Here is a 14,679-nt window from a genome sequence, read left to right on the forward strand (position 1 = left end):
TTAGCTGTCACCTTCTGTTGTACTTGATTCAACCATACTGTATCCCCATAAATTAATCATCATCAGCATGCCATGTTTTCGTTTTTGGGTTTCAGTCCAATACTGAAGTCCACTTGTCCTCTTGCATCAGAGAAAGAATTTTTTACTCCTGTGGATGTGTACACTACATTTTTTTTTAATGTCTTAGTGTTTGATTGTCAGTATAGCTTGCAAGAGACAGGTGACTATTACTATACACTATAACTGTATTATTTGAAATGTACAATTACACTACATATGCATTTCATACTTTGAGATTATACAAGGGATGTTCAGTAAATAATGCAACACTTTTTTTTCTCAGACAGTATTGGTTGAAAAAATGCAGAATTTGTTGTGGGACATTGTGGAACATACCGACTTCATCCCCTATCATTTCACGAAGTTCCGATAGGTGGCTGCACTATATATAGCCTTCAAAATGGTACGTGTAAGGGAGGTGCATTCCAAGCACAGAGGTGTCACTGAATTTCTTTTGGCACGAAACTGGAACATCACAGATGTTCATAGGTGTTTGCAGAATGTCTGTGGAGACATGGCAGTGAACAAAAGCACAGGGAATCATGGGGCAAGGCATCTGTTATCACTGCCATCCGGCTGCACACAGACATGACTCCAGCAGTGGTGGATCATGCACACACTCTCATTTGAAGTGATCAACAGATCACAATCAAACACCTTACTGCTCTACTGGACATCTCTGTTGGTAGTGCTGTTGGGGTACTCAAAGGTGTGTACCTCCTGGATTCCATGCTGCCTAACAGAAGACCATAAAGAGCAATGAAGGACTTCTGTGCAGAATGGCTCACGCATTATGAGACCGACCGTGGTAATTTTTTCGAGCATTATCACAGACAATAAAACGGGTTCATTACTTCAAACCGGAAACAAAATGGCAGTCTATTGAGTGGTGGTACACCACCTCTCCTCTGAAGAAATATTTCAAAGCAGCACCCCCACCCGGTAAAGTCAGGGTGACGATCTTCTGGCTCTCTGAATGGGTTATTGTTTTTGATGTCCTCCCTCATGGTGCAGTGATCAACTCTGAAGTGTGTTGTGCTACACTCAGGAAACTGAAGAAACGATGTGAGCACGTTTGTTGCCACAAAAATGCAAATGAAATTTTCCTTCTCCATGACAACACAAGCCTTCACACAAGTTTTGCACCTGAGAGAAGCTCACAGCAGTTAATTGAATTGTCCTTCCTCATTGACCCTACAGCCTGGACCTCACACATTCTGACTTCTATCTGATTGGCCAAATGAAGGATGCATCAAGTACGTGGATGATGGGGAGGTTATTGATGCAGCAAGACGTTGTCTCTGACATTGAATAGCAGAGTGTCACCATGTGGACATACAGGCCTACCAGTGAGGTGCATAAGGCCATCACACTGAACGGAAATTATGTTGAAAAATAGGGTTTTGTAGCTAAAACAATGGGGAATATTATGGTGCATTTGAACTCTGAATAGAACCAAAAATGTTGCTTTACTTATCGAAAATCCCGTGTAGTTTTTTTGAAGTGTTACTAGACGCCATGATTTTAATGTTTGAGAATAGATAGAACCAAGTAATAGTTCTTAGTTTTAATGTAAGTGCAGTAGTGCATACTGGGTAATTTCTGGTACTGAATTTTAATGAATATTATATTCCCCTTACCCTGTATTTAAATTTTTGATGTATGTGTCCCCTTCCCATGTATTTAAATTTTTGGTGTATGTGTCATATACATATATATTTCATACTTTAATTTTATTTTGCTTGTCGCATTGCACAGTTCTTGTGATTGTAGCTTTTTATGGTGTGTGGTGTCATGTAATACTCCTGAATTTAAACATGTTTTTTATGTAACCTTTTATCACCATATTGTCATCATTACCATTTGTATAAAGAAAATGTTTCCTTTAAACAGGGTGGTGCACGAAATGTGTTACCATTTTGTTTTTGAATATAAACTTTACTGTCAATACAATCTGAAAGGAACATATACTACAATGAAGAGCCGCCCATGGAGATTTGTTCTAACTCAGCACATGCTCAAAATGTCCACCATTTCATTTCCTAACTTCCTTCAAACGAACACTGAAGTTAGTGATTACCCTACAGCACATGTCTTCCGTAATTTCACTGCAAGCTTGAAGGATAAGTCTTCTGAGCTCCATTAAATCACATGGATGTTTCGGGGAAATTTTTTCCTTTAAGTACCCCCAAAGAAAAAAGTCACATGGATTGAGGTCTGGACTATTGGGGGGCCAATTTTGTCCGTCATTGAAGCAACCTGGAAACCTGAGTGAAATGATCCACATGTCAAAATGCTCATGTAAAAACTCCAACACAGTGTTTGCAGTATGTGGTCTTGCTCCATCTTGCATGAACTACTGCATGTTGAAGGGCAAGGCAGTAGCAAGAAGCTGTGGAATGAAGCTATTGCAAAGCATGCTCAAATAACACTCGCTGTTCACAGTTTCTTCAAAGAAAAAGGGTCCAATAAGCCCGTGATTGGAAATTACTGCCCACGCTGTAATCCTCGGAGCATAATGTTGTCGTTCATGAAGCTCTTGTGGGTTTTCAGTGGCCCAAAAGCATATATTTTGTTCGTTAACCACACCATCGAAATGAAAATGCACCTCATCTTAAAACCAAATGTTGTTGAGAGTTTCTTCCCTATCCTCCACCCACTGAGCAAACAGTAGTCTCTGCTGCTTATGTTCTTCAGTGAGCTTCTGTGCACAGGTCATCTTGTATGGGTACATATGGAGGTCACTTTTAAGAATGCGTTGAAAGGAGCGTCTGGATATTCCCAGTTGCACTGCTGCTTTTCTACACGATTTCCCGGGACTTCTCTGTACTGCAACTCGTACCGCTTCAGTATTCTCCGGCGAACAAACAGTCTTAGGTCGAGGTCGCTTTGCTTCCAATACTGTTCCTTCCTGTACAAATTTATTGTACAACCTGTGGATGGTCTTCTTGCAAGGGACCCATCGTGTGTTAAACTGTTGTCTAAAATGCCTCTGAGTCACAACAAGGCTTTTCGTTTCATGAAAAAGTAACACAGTTGCCGATCGTTGCTGTGTCGTCAGTCTTTCATTGTCAGCCATTGCTGCTTACTTGTCTCCTAGCGGCAGTATCGTGAATTACACATCATTTCATAACTCATTTGTTTTTCCAAGCCCTGCTGGTACTGCTGTAGAGATCCCAGCGGGATATCTAATGTGCGTCGTAAATTGTGAAAGAAACAATTGGTAACACATTTCGTGTGCCACCCTGGAATTAGTTGTTTCATTGGCATCAGACACACAGCGTAATAAATGTATGTTAGTTGGTGTTCCTTGGTACCACTATACATTTTATTAATGCTACCTGATGGCAAGAATGTCTTCTTGGTCCACACAATTGTGTCTGTAGTCTGTATATGTTTATTTGACAGACAACTTGAAATGCCATATCTAGGCGCAGCAATTGCTTCCGGTTAGATGTAGTACAGTTTGTGTCAGGCAATTTCAGTCAAATTGGAGTGCTATAGCTATCCATTATGTGTTTTATAAAATATTTTTGTATGTGATCTTTTCATAGATATCTGATGATGAAACATGTCATATGATCATTAAAGTCATTGCTTGCCTGACATTAGACTTTTACCAGTGCGACCCAGTCAACCTGAATGCAGAACTGCTGATTACATTATTATATGCTGTATTTGGAATTTTGTAGTTCTTAATTATACAAAGACAGAGTAAAACAAGCTACACTCACGGCTAAACTAGAGTGCAGATAATTTTGAATGAAATATTTTATGTGACATAAAATTTAACTGCAAGTACTCCAGATGTTGTTACCAGTGTCTTTGTTGTTACAGCCCCTCTCAGAAGTCACCTATTCCGCTGAACCGCTATGACGACTTCTTGGATGATGCCAGCTCCAAGTCCAGGCCAAGAGACAAAACTCCTGAGCCCAAGCTGGTCGCTCGTGCGCTGTACAACTTTGTTGGACAGACTTCAAGGTAGATGTCACATCCAGTCTGAAGTTATGCTTATTTCATCCAACTTCCCCCATAGTACATTGTGATAGATGTTACCTTAGAATCCAGTCATTTTGGAAGCCATGGAGCTTGTAATACCATCCAGTAATTTTCAGTATGGGTGAATTAAGAGTAAGTGGACTTTTTTCCATAAGATATGTACAAAAAAAGAGAGATTTTCATTTTCCAATAGAAAGTAAAGAAATAACACAGGAAAATCAGTACCATCTTTTCCTCCTGAGCATTCTGGAGACATATGAGTTAAAACATGTGAGAGGAGAAGGATTAAACATTGACTCAGATGGGAAACATTAAATTGGAGTGCCACAATGTTTGATAGTGGTTTCTCCCTTGATTTCATCCTTACAAAATTTAAACTAAAATCACAAAACAGTAATGGAGGCTGATGAAACAAGTATATTAATTAAGTATATATTTTTAGTAGAAGTCCTTTGACTGTATTTTCATTTTTATTTCCGATATTTACTGCAGTGCAAATTCTCCACCATCAGAGTTTACTATTCCTTGTGAGCCTTTTTGTCACAGACTAGTGATGCAGTCACACCTGCACATTGAGAGAATTTGTTTCACTTGTAGCCATTGTGAAGATTCTATGTTTTACTTTCGGTAGGCACATATTGTCAACAAACCGATGTGTGGCAATGACTAAACTAAATATGATGTTTTAGGTATTGACACACAGTTACATACACAGCAAACAGTTGCAGCTCTTTTATTCATCTACTCGTCATCGTCTAGATCATCTAGCTTCAGTAAAATATAACAATATTAAGTGATCTACTACATATCAAATAAGAAACTTGAAAATCTCAGTAGTTCAGAGGATAGATAATACATATATTGTTAGTCACTTCCACGTATTATCTGAGTATTGTGGTTTGAGGATTGAAAATGCCAATTAGCAAGAAGATAAGAAACAGTTTTCATAGTAAACATACCTATAATGTGATGATAACCTATTCTTTGGCAGCTATACGTATAGTTATATAAATTATGTATTAGGCTAGTTGGTTAGCTTCATATTCCATTGATCATCTGCACAATAAATCATAATGATTGGAATAGATCAATTTATATTCACACCATGAATTATTTTGTAAATATGGCAACATGCTCATCATGTCACAGTGGTATTCTTCTTTTTTTTGGTCTTTTGTACACACACACACACACAAAGAGAGAGAGAGAGAGAGAGAGAGAGAGTTGTGGGTTAGTAACTCCTACTCCCCTCCTTTTACACATTATAGTAACAGAAATTCTTCTATGGAATAGAAGACGTTATCAAGTAAAACTTTTTCAGTTTGTTTTAAAATTTTACTTTTCTGTCTGTCAGACATTTTATATCATTGAATAAATGACCAAACATTGTGCACCTCTTTTTGTGCTAAAGACAGCCTTAATGTGGCATAATGAATATCCTTTTTTCTTACAGTATTGTAGTTATACACATAATTGTTCCTTTTGAACTGCCATGGATTGTTTACAGCAATCTTCATGAGGGAATAAATATAATATGAAGTAATAGTCCATATGCCTAGCTACCTAAACAGGTGTCACCAAGATGATTCTTCTTACAGCATGTTTTTTAGCAATGAAAACTTTCTTTCTTTCTTAAAGATGAGTCACTCCAGACATTATTCCATACCTAGCAAGGTGGCACAGTGGTAAGCACACTGGACTCACATTTAGGAGGACAAGGGTTAAACCTGCGTCCGGCCATCCTGATGTAGATTTCCCATGATTTCCCTAAATCACTTCAGGAAAATGCTGGAATGGTTCCTTTAAAAGGGCATGGCCTACTTCGTTCCCCATCTTTCCCCAATCTGATGAAAGCGATGACCTCGCCATTTGGTCCCCTCCCCCAAATCGAGAAACCAACTAACTATTATTCCATACGACATTATTGAATGAAAATATGTCAACTTACTGATTTGTCTCTCCCCAAGATTTGCAGTGTTTCTTAGTGCAAATGTGGCTGAATGTGCTTTTTCCAGTTTAAATGCTCACGAGTATTGACACCTAAGAATTTTGAAGTTTCCACCATATTTACTATTTCCTCACCCAGAGCTACACATATCGTTGGTGTAGCCATCTACATGTGTGGAACTGAATATGCTGTGTCTTTTTAAAATTGAGGGTGACACTATTCACAAGAAGCCAGTCAATGGCACTCTTCAGAACATTGTTTACCATTTCTTCTGTTACTGTATGTATGCATGGATTGATTACAATACTAGAAACATAACAAAGAAAAACTCTACTTGCTGTATATGAGACAGAAGATCATTTACATGTATGATGAGCAATAATGGATCCAAGATTGAGCTGTGGGGAACCCCATATGTGATTTCTCCCCACTCAAAATAAAGTCCTCTGACTACATTGGTTGAATTACGAAGTACAACACTGCGTATTCTTTTGGTTAGATATGACATTTCCATTGTTTTTTTATACCAAGAGTACCATAAGACCTCACTTTATCCAGGAGAATATTGTATTTCACTTACTCAAATGCCTTAGATCGGGTGCAGAAAATGCTAATCAGTACTATTTTGTTTTTAATGCCTGAAAAATTTGATGAGTGAACATGTAAGTGGCAATCTAAGTAGAGCAACACTTATGAAATCCAAACTGTGATTTATTGAACGTATTTCCATCTATACTCTGCGAACCTCTGTGAAGTGCATGGCAAAGGGTACATCCCACTGTATTGGTTATCAAGACTTTCCTCCATTCGATTCATGTAGGGAGTATGGAAAAAATGATTGTTTAAATGCCTCTGTGTATGCTGTGATTAATCTGATCTTATCCTCACGATTCCTATGGGAGCAATATGTAGGGGTTTGTGGTATATTCCTAGAGTTATCATTTAAAGCTAATTCTTGAAACTTTCTTAGTAGTCTTTCTAAGGATGGTTTCCATCTGTCTTCAAGAGTCTGCCATATCAGATTTTCAATACCTCTGGGACACTTTCCCACAGGTTGAACAAACCTGTGACCATTCATGGTGCCTTTCTTTATATATGGTCAATATCCCCTGCCAGTCCTATGTATTTTGGGTCCCACATACTTTAGCTATATTCTAGGATGGATCACGTGAATGATTTGTAAGCAATCTCCTTTATAGACTGATTGCATTCTCACAGTATTCTACCAGTAAATCAAAGTCTGCTAGCTGTTTAACCCATGACTGAGCCTATTTTTCACTCAGTTCTTCCGTGTTCATCTGCATGTTTTATACTTTACCCCACAAAGTCTTTGGCTACCTACTTTTTATACATAATGAATTATTTCCGAATTATTATTCTAGTTAATGTAAGTCCCAATGCCTAGTTCCATGGTGTTCACAATGAACCACTGTGCAGTCACAGAATACAGCATTATCCAGTCATCTTACAATTTATATCATAATACCATGGAGGGATAAAAATATTTTCCATGGTTTGATGAAATACTGTGTAGTTCCACAAGAGGGCGCCTCATTCAATTGGAATGTTTATGGTTAATTACTTCCTGGTGCCAACAGCAATTGCTACACTCCTCACCACACCTGCTCGCAAAGTTACAGAGAGAAGTGGAAAGTTGATACCACTGGTAAATTTTGGATCTGTGGGTAATATTTACCAACAGAAAGAGCTCTAGATGTTGCTGATTAACTCAAGAACTTTTTGTCATATTTGTGTCACCTAATGTACTCCATATCACCCAACAAGCGTGCTGTATGGGTGGTTAGTGAACGATGCTGTGTAGATCAGAAGAGTGGTAACTTTTACTACAGTCTGTTGTCAGAGCTGCTAACTTTTTCATTTATTCATTCATTTCATATGTTCTGTAGATCCATTCAAGAATGAGAACCTTCCAGAATGCACAGTGAGTTAAGCCATACATTGACAAAAGAAAAAAAAGCTTGAAAATTTAACCCATGCACAGTATTGATAATACTAGGTATTTATACTTAAGCCAGCTAAATTTAACCTATTACATTAGAAATAAAACCAGCAATTTGAATGAAAAAAAATAAAAACCTGCTGCGTTCTCAATATTTTCAAATAGTCACTGTTTATCTTGATCGGTACCTTAATATTTACTTGATTATATTGATATTTTGTGAAGAAAACAATTGCTTACATCTGTAATTACAGAGGCCTGTTTACAACATACTACTACTTGTCATGCTGTTTTGCAATAAACACTGCTACTTGCCATGTAGGTAACAGGAATTTTCAGTTCTTGAATTTAGACACTTACAGAAGCGTCATTTTTTAAAGAGATGTGTTAATTTTAAGTACACATAACACAGTGTGAACAGAAATAACTGAAATGGAATGAAGCTGTTTCTGTTTCATCAGCTGTGAAATATTTGCAGTGTTCACACAGATATGTGAATAACTAAAAAAAACTGTACTTGATGTGTCCTTGCAATAAGTCAGAAACTTACACACACACACACACACACACACACACACACACACACACACATACACACACATACGCGCGCGCGCACACGTACATACAACATTCACCACTATTTCTTTTCCGAGAGACCATAATACAAGCCATTTGTACCAGTTTCAGTTTGTCAACACCTACATGAAGGAAGATTGTACCACATATTTGTGATTCTGTTTATTTTTTCCATGTAGAGAGCTCAGCTTCAGGCGGGGAGACATCATATTCGTGAGGAGACAGATTGACAAGAATTGGTATGAAGGAGAGCACAACGCCATGGTGGGGCTCTTCCCTCTCAACTATGTTGAGGTAAGCCCAATATTTAAGTGTACTCAAAGAGTAAAGCTGTTTTTGAATATTATCTGCTTTGAAAAACGTTAATAGTTGCTTTAACTTTGCCTTAAATATGTTCCCGTTTACCATAAAACTGTTAAGTGGAAACATATTTTATACAAAATTAAAGTAACTGTTAGTTGATAAATGTTTGTACTCCATCAAGGATTTTTAATGTTGTGTATAATTTATCTTTATTTCTAAACTCTTGTTAAAGTTCATATATTTATAAACAGACTATATCCAGGGCTGTAAAAGTTACTATGGACAAATAAACCTTTTATTTATTATTTGTATTATTTATTAGTTATAGGGTGCAAATTGTTCTCAGCTGCTGTGTTGAAATATTTCTAAATCTAGTGGTTAAAAGTGAACATTATGCTAGATATGAGGGAATTGCCCATCTTGTGGCTGCTGAGAAGGGAATGATTCGAACACAGCTCATAGGTGTGTAAACACAACTCAAACACACACACACACACACACACACACACACACACACGTATGGCAGAAAGAACACATCAAGGGTTTTTTTTTTTTTATGTTGTATCTTGTGTTATGATAGTCCTTTTCCAAAGAGTGAAGTTTCTAAAATATGGAAAGAAGTAAAAGACAAACATTTTATTTAAGTGCTATACAATGAAATTACTTAACATTATGAAATATTTTTGTATTACCATGCTAATAACAATTATAAAATAACTGGAAACATTAAATTTAAGAGTTTCTGTGAGATACCCTTCAGTGGAGTACTTTTATGGCTTATGGAGTTCTTTGAGAAATACTGAATTATTTGTATTGAGTCTCGTCAAAATTTTATTTTGCTCATATTTTTAAGTATCTTTTCAGTTGACAATGCAAATAGAGGATTATTTATAATACTTCCTTGGGGAACACCAGACATATCACTTCCATCTATTCATTGACTTGTCATCAAGTACATCAGAATACTGAAGAATTTTGAACTTGCACATGAATTTATCTCATAAATACAATTTTTATATGTTGGTTGTCTGTTAGAATAGCAATAGATATTCTGAGCTCTCAGCATAGTTAGTTACACAATACACAGATTGGACAAGTCAGTTTCTGATTATCTTTAAAGATTAACGTTGACTGGAGCCTTGACAGAAATTTGGTGAAGAGATCTTGCCACAGTGAAAAACGACTTTCTTTTAGTGATTGCCACCTGAACTTGCATATCACATCCATGACACAGTCCCCCTATTGCTCGATAATACAGAATGAGCTGCCCTGAGTTGAGCATCTTGATGTCCACCACCTGGTAAAGATCCCATACCATGCAGCAGTACTCCAGAATAGGATGGACAAGCATAATATTGACAGTCTGTTCAGTACATCTGTTGCATCTTTCAAGTTTTCTTGCCAATAAAACACAGTCTGCAGTTTGCTTTCCAAACCACATTTTATATATCATCATTCCAGTTTAAGTTGTTCCCAATTGTAATTCCTAGGTATTTAGAAGAATTAACAGCCTTTCGATTTGTGGGGTTTATCATGTAACTGAAATTTAATGGATTCCCTTAAGTATTCATGTGGATGACCTCACACTTTTCATTATTTAGAGTCTATTACCACTTTTCATACCATACAGATATCTTGTCTAAATCATTTTGCAACCAATTTTAATCTTCTGATGACTTAGACCATGAACAACAGCATCTAATGCAAACAATCTAAGAGAGCTGCTCAGATTGTCTACTAAAACATTTTTATAGATTAGGAGTAGCAGAGGGCCTATAACACTTCCTTGGATAACACTAGATATCACTTCTGTATAGCTCAGTTACTTTCCATTAATTACTATGAAATGTGAACTATCTGACAAGAAATCACCAAAGGCATGCAATGAGATTAGAAGCCACTTGTGAGGAACAGTATCAGAAGTAGGTGGTTAAAAGAAATAAAAAGGTATAAAATAATTTAGGAGTAAAGGTAACAACTCACCGAATTCTCCAAAAGCTAGAGAAGTTATTTATGTACCTGTTGACAACTCAACACCGCTGCTGTTCAGTGGGTTGTTTCCTTAATTCCTAAGTTATTTACATTCTGCCATAACTTTCTATGTCAGATTAAAATTATTGTAAGCTGATCATTTTCATCTTTGTAATGCCACCTTCTTTACTAAAATGAGTGTTACCACAAGAATTCCATTTGAAAATAGGTTAGTTCTTCCACTAGAAATTTAATCTGGGTAATTAGTCACTGTTCATACTCTCATTAATTATTAATGATTATTTATGATATTTTTATTGCTTGCTTTAGATTAAGTTTAAACGATAACAATACAGCTAATGAGATTTTGTATTACAATTTGCTTTGATGTTTTAGTCTTTTTAATGGACTTTGTGATGAAACTAAGACATGTATGTTTCATAGTATACCATATAAGAGAAGGCACGTATTGTATCCAAGCCTATTTTTCTTTCCCCAGATAATACCCTATGATGGAATTCGAACAATGCCAAAGAAACCAACTGAAGGACAAGCAAAGGCAAAATTCAATTTTATTGCACAAACACATCTTGAATTGTCTCTTGTAAAAGGTATGTATATCATCTAAACAGACAAAGTTATCTTTGTCATGCAGCAATATGTCAATGACTGCAACATTCTTGACAGTTGTTTTATTGATCAGTATCAATTCTGACAATTTAAAATGAAACATAATGCAGATAAATTATAAATTTCCACCTTGATATGCAAAGTATTTTGTAAATATGATATCAAAAAAATCTCTTATACCATCTAATGTGCCTTAGTCTCTTGCTCACATTTTTCATTACATATTGCACTTATATCTTCTCCATTTTGTTAGTGGAATCATCTGATCTCATTATTTTCTCCTGTTCTCTCTCTGTTCTTCTTTGTGTTTCCACACATCAGCTGCCATTTGTTGTTTCATTTTGCAACTCTTACACTAATCTATTACTGTTGTACTTTCTGCTGTCATAAAATTTTCTGTCTGATGTCACAAGGAATTTGGTGAACAACTACTTTACAAATATATTTTTAAACATTCATTTTGCATTACATTGATCGTCTACCTTTGCAAAGAGTACTGAAATCGAGGATTCCACAAAAATACATGCAGCTGCCATTTCTTTGAATGAACTTGTAAAACTTTAAACTTTATGTTATGACTTTCAATTCGTGCTTGTAAATCCCTTTATTTTTTTATCATGTGCTTGAAAAATTAGTTGCCAATGCAGGGCCTTGTGGCTCTTCACCCTGGACTTTGTGATTAAAATCGTACTGTTGAATTATCTATCTGAAATTGGAAGAAGGCCTCAAAGTTGTGGTAACTTTCATTACAACAATCATCAGTGGCAGTAAAATACTACATTTTACTCTGAAAGTTAATGGGAGTTTGGTTTTGTTGCTTGATTATTACTTGTTCACCAACAGAATTTTATCCACAAGACCTTTAATTGTTAAGAAAAACCATTTTCTTTAAAATAATGTCATGTGATTAACATAATCACAAGCAAATACTTAAATTGCATTAGACCACAGTTAGTTGAATATTGTTTTGTCTTTGCAGGAGAACTGGTAGTTCTGACACGAAGAGTGGATGAAAACTGGTATGAAGGTCGTATAGGAAACAGGAAAGGCATTTTCCCAGTTTCCTATGTAGAGGTGTTGCAGGAACCAGGAGACAATAGGACAGGTAGAGTATTGTTCCTTCTTCACTTGGCCTTATTACTTGACCCACAGCCCACTAAAAGACTTCTACTCTAAGAAGGAATCTTTATAGATATGTAGTCAAGTTCCTAATTACAGTATCGAAAGGATAGACTGCTACTTGTCACATAGAGGAGGAGTTGACTAGCAGACAGGCACAACTAAAAAGAATGCTAGAAATTCAGCTTTTGGACTATGTCCTTCATCAGCACTTGAGGTTGATTGTGTGTGTGTGTGTGTGTGTGTGTGTGTGTGTGTGTAGGTGGGTGGGTTGTGCTTGTGTGAATGTGTATGTGTTTTCTACTTTTAGCATTCTTCTTGTGCCTGTCTGCGACTCAATAACTGCTTTATGTGAGGAATAGCAATCTATCGTTTCCATATTGTTGTTATTTTAGTTCCTAATTATATTTTCCTGTACAATACTTTGACATTTGGCTTAGTCATCTTCATTAAATGCTGCCAGTGATTACCTATTGTCTACAAACTGTCTGGCTTCCAGTCAGGAAACAGGGAACATATTTAAAATAGTCATTTGTAGCATCAATGAGCTGCAAACCACAATTCTTCTATTTATCATTCTGGAAAAATGAAACATTCCACTTTGTTGAGATTTTCCAATGGAGACATACTTAGTGAAGGAATTGCTGCAAATAGTACATACCTCAGGCGAATTTGTATTCAATATACTTTTACAAGAGAGTAATGCCTTGATGTACCTGTGAACATCAAGTCTCGATACTCACTGTTCCTCCCCCATTTTTGTAAAGGCTTGTCAGAGTTTCCATTTGTTCACATTAAAACAATTACCTTTCCTAAACTTTCCCAGTATATATCAACAACTGCATTTCTCTGTAAAGGAATGCTAGCAACGCCAACGAAACCCACGAGCACACCTACGGTGCAGTCAGTGTTGGTGAATGGCACAGGGGTGAAGAATTACCACCAGCCAGGCTCCACCTACTACAGCCAGAACAAAGCAACAAGTCCGTACACATCCAGCAGCCCTTATGCAACACTGGTGAGCATTTACAGAATTTCAGAACACTTCTCAAGAATCAGAAAATCATATATGACAATTATCAAATTAATTTTTGTGTATGGACGCGAGTCATATTGTGAACTGGCCTATATTATGTAAAGTTGATAACCGAACAGCTTGCAGAAGTATCTTGCAGGACTTTGTTATTCTAATGTTTATGTGACAACACATTTAGTTCCTAATGATATTTGTGTTTAATAATAAGAATGAGTTTAAGATGGACTTTCAAAACCAAAATCATAATACTCAAACAAAATTAAATTCTGAATAGACTTTGTGTGTTTGTCTAAGGTTCAGAATGGAGTTTTATATTTTGTTGCAAGAATCTGTAACAAGTTTTTGTCAAGCATGAAATGGAGGAAAGCCTGTGATGTGAAGAGCATCCATAACCTGTTTAGGAGACCCTAAAGTTCTCAACACTATAACACAAGTGTAGGAAGCCACAGACTAGCTGACCAAAGTATCTGGTTCAAGCCTTTCACTCAATTTGGAACCAGGGGGCCACAGTCAGTTCTGGGAACAGTGCTGCAGGTTGTGAACTTCGTTGCAATTCTGTGAGCAAGGCTGGTCTTCTCAGCCAGTTCTTGGAAAACAGCCCAGATGAAAGGGCGTCATTTGCAGCTGGTTGCACCTGGCTCCCTCACTCTCAAATCCATGGCAGCCTCTTCAGCACTTAAATGGAGTCTCCAGGCATACAATATGAGTGCACAAAATAATCCTTCCTATCCCTTATTACTATTTCCCTAAGGAGGAGTTCAGGATCTCTTGCTAAGACAGCTGATTACTCTCTCGAATTATTCTCCTTGCCTTTGCCCTTTCCAGCCAGTAGGTTGCAAGATTCACCTCTGTATGCTAATCATTGATCTTCGCATAGTTGCCCTCCTGTCCCTGATTGCAGAATGTCACTCATAATTTCAAAAAGGGACAGGCTGCTTCCTAGGCATCATGATGACTTGGGGTTGAACACATCAGCATCTTGGTGAATCATAGCTGTAATGTGATCCACACAGTCCTGGATACATTCATAAAGTTCTGAACAACCATCATCATGGCTTCCTTTCGGGGTCTGCTCCA

At 37.0% G+C, this 14,679-nt stretch overlaps 1 protein-coding gene across 1 annotated transcript in view; it reads left to right on the forward strand.

Annotated features, from left to right (window-relative positions):
• Positions 1 to 14,679, forward strand: part of LOC126244412 (sorbin and SH3 domain-containing protein 2-like) — a 174,491-nt gene that overhangs the window by 139,659 nt on the left and 20,153 nt on the right. Inside the window, exons 3-7 of the mRNA XM_049948236.1 lie at positions 3,898 to 4,041; positions 8,723 to 8,837; positions 11,317 to 11,428; positions 12,427 to 12,552; positions 13,424 to 13,584. Of these exons, the coding sequence (XP_049804193.1) occupies positions 3,898 to 4,041; positions 8,723 to 8,837; positions 11,317 to 11,428; positions 12,427 to 12,552; positions 13,424 to 13,584 (658 nt within the window). The remainder of the gene's footprint in view (positions 1 to 3,897; positions 4,042 to 8,722; positions 8,838 to 11,316; positions 11,429 to 12,426; positions 12,553 to 13,423; positions 13,585 to 14,679) is intronic.

This window comes from Schistocerca nitens, chromosome 1 (assembly GCF_023898315.1).
Source record: "Schistocerca nitens isolate TAMUIC-IGC-003100 chromosome 1, iqSchNite1.1, whole genome shotgun sequence".
Taxonomy (NCBI): domain Eukaryota; kingdom Metazoa; phylum Arthropoda; class Insecta; order Orthoptera; family Acrididae; genus Schistocerca; species Schistocerca nitens.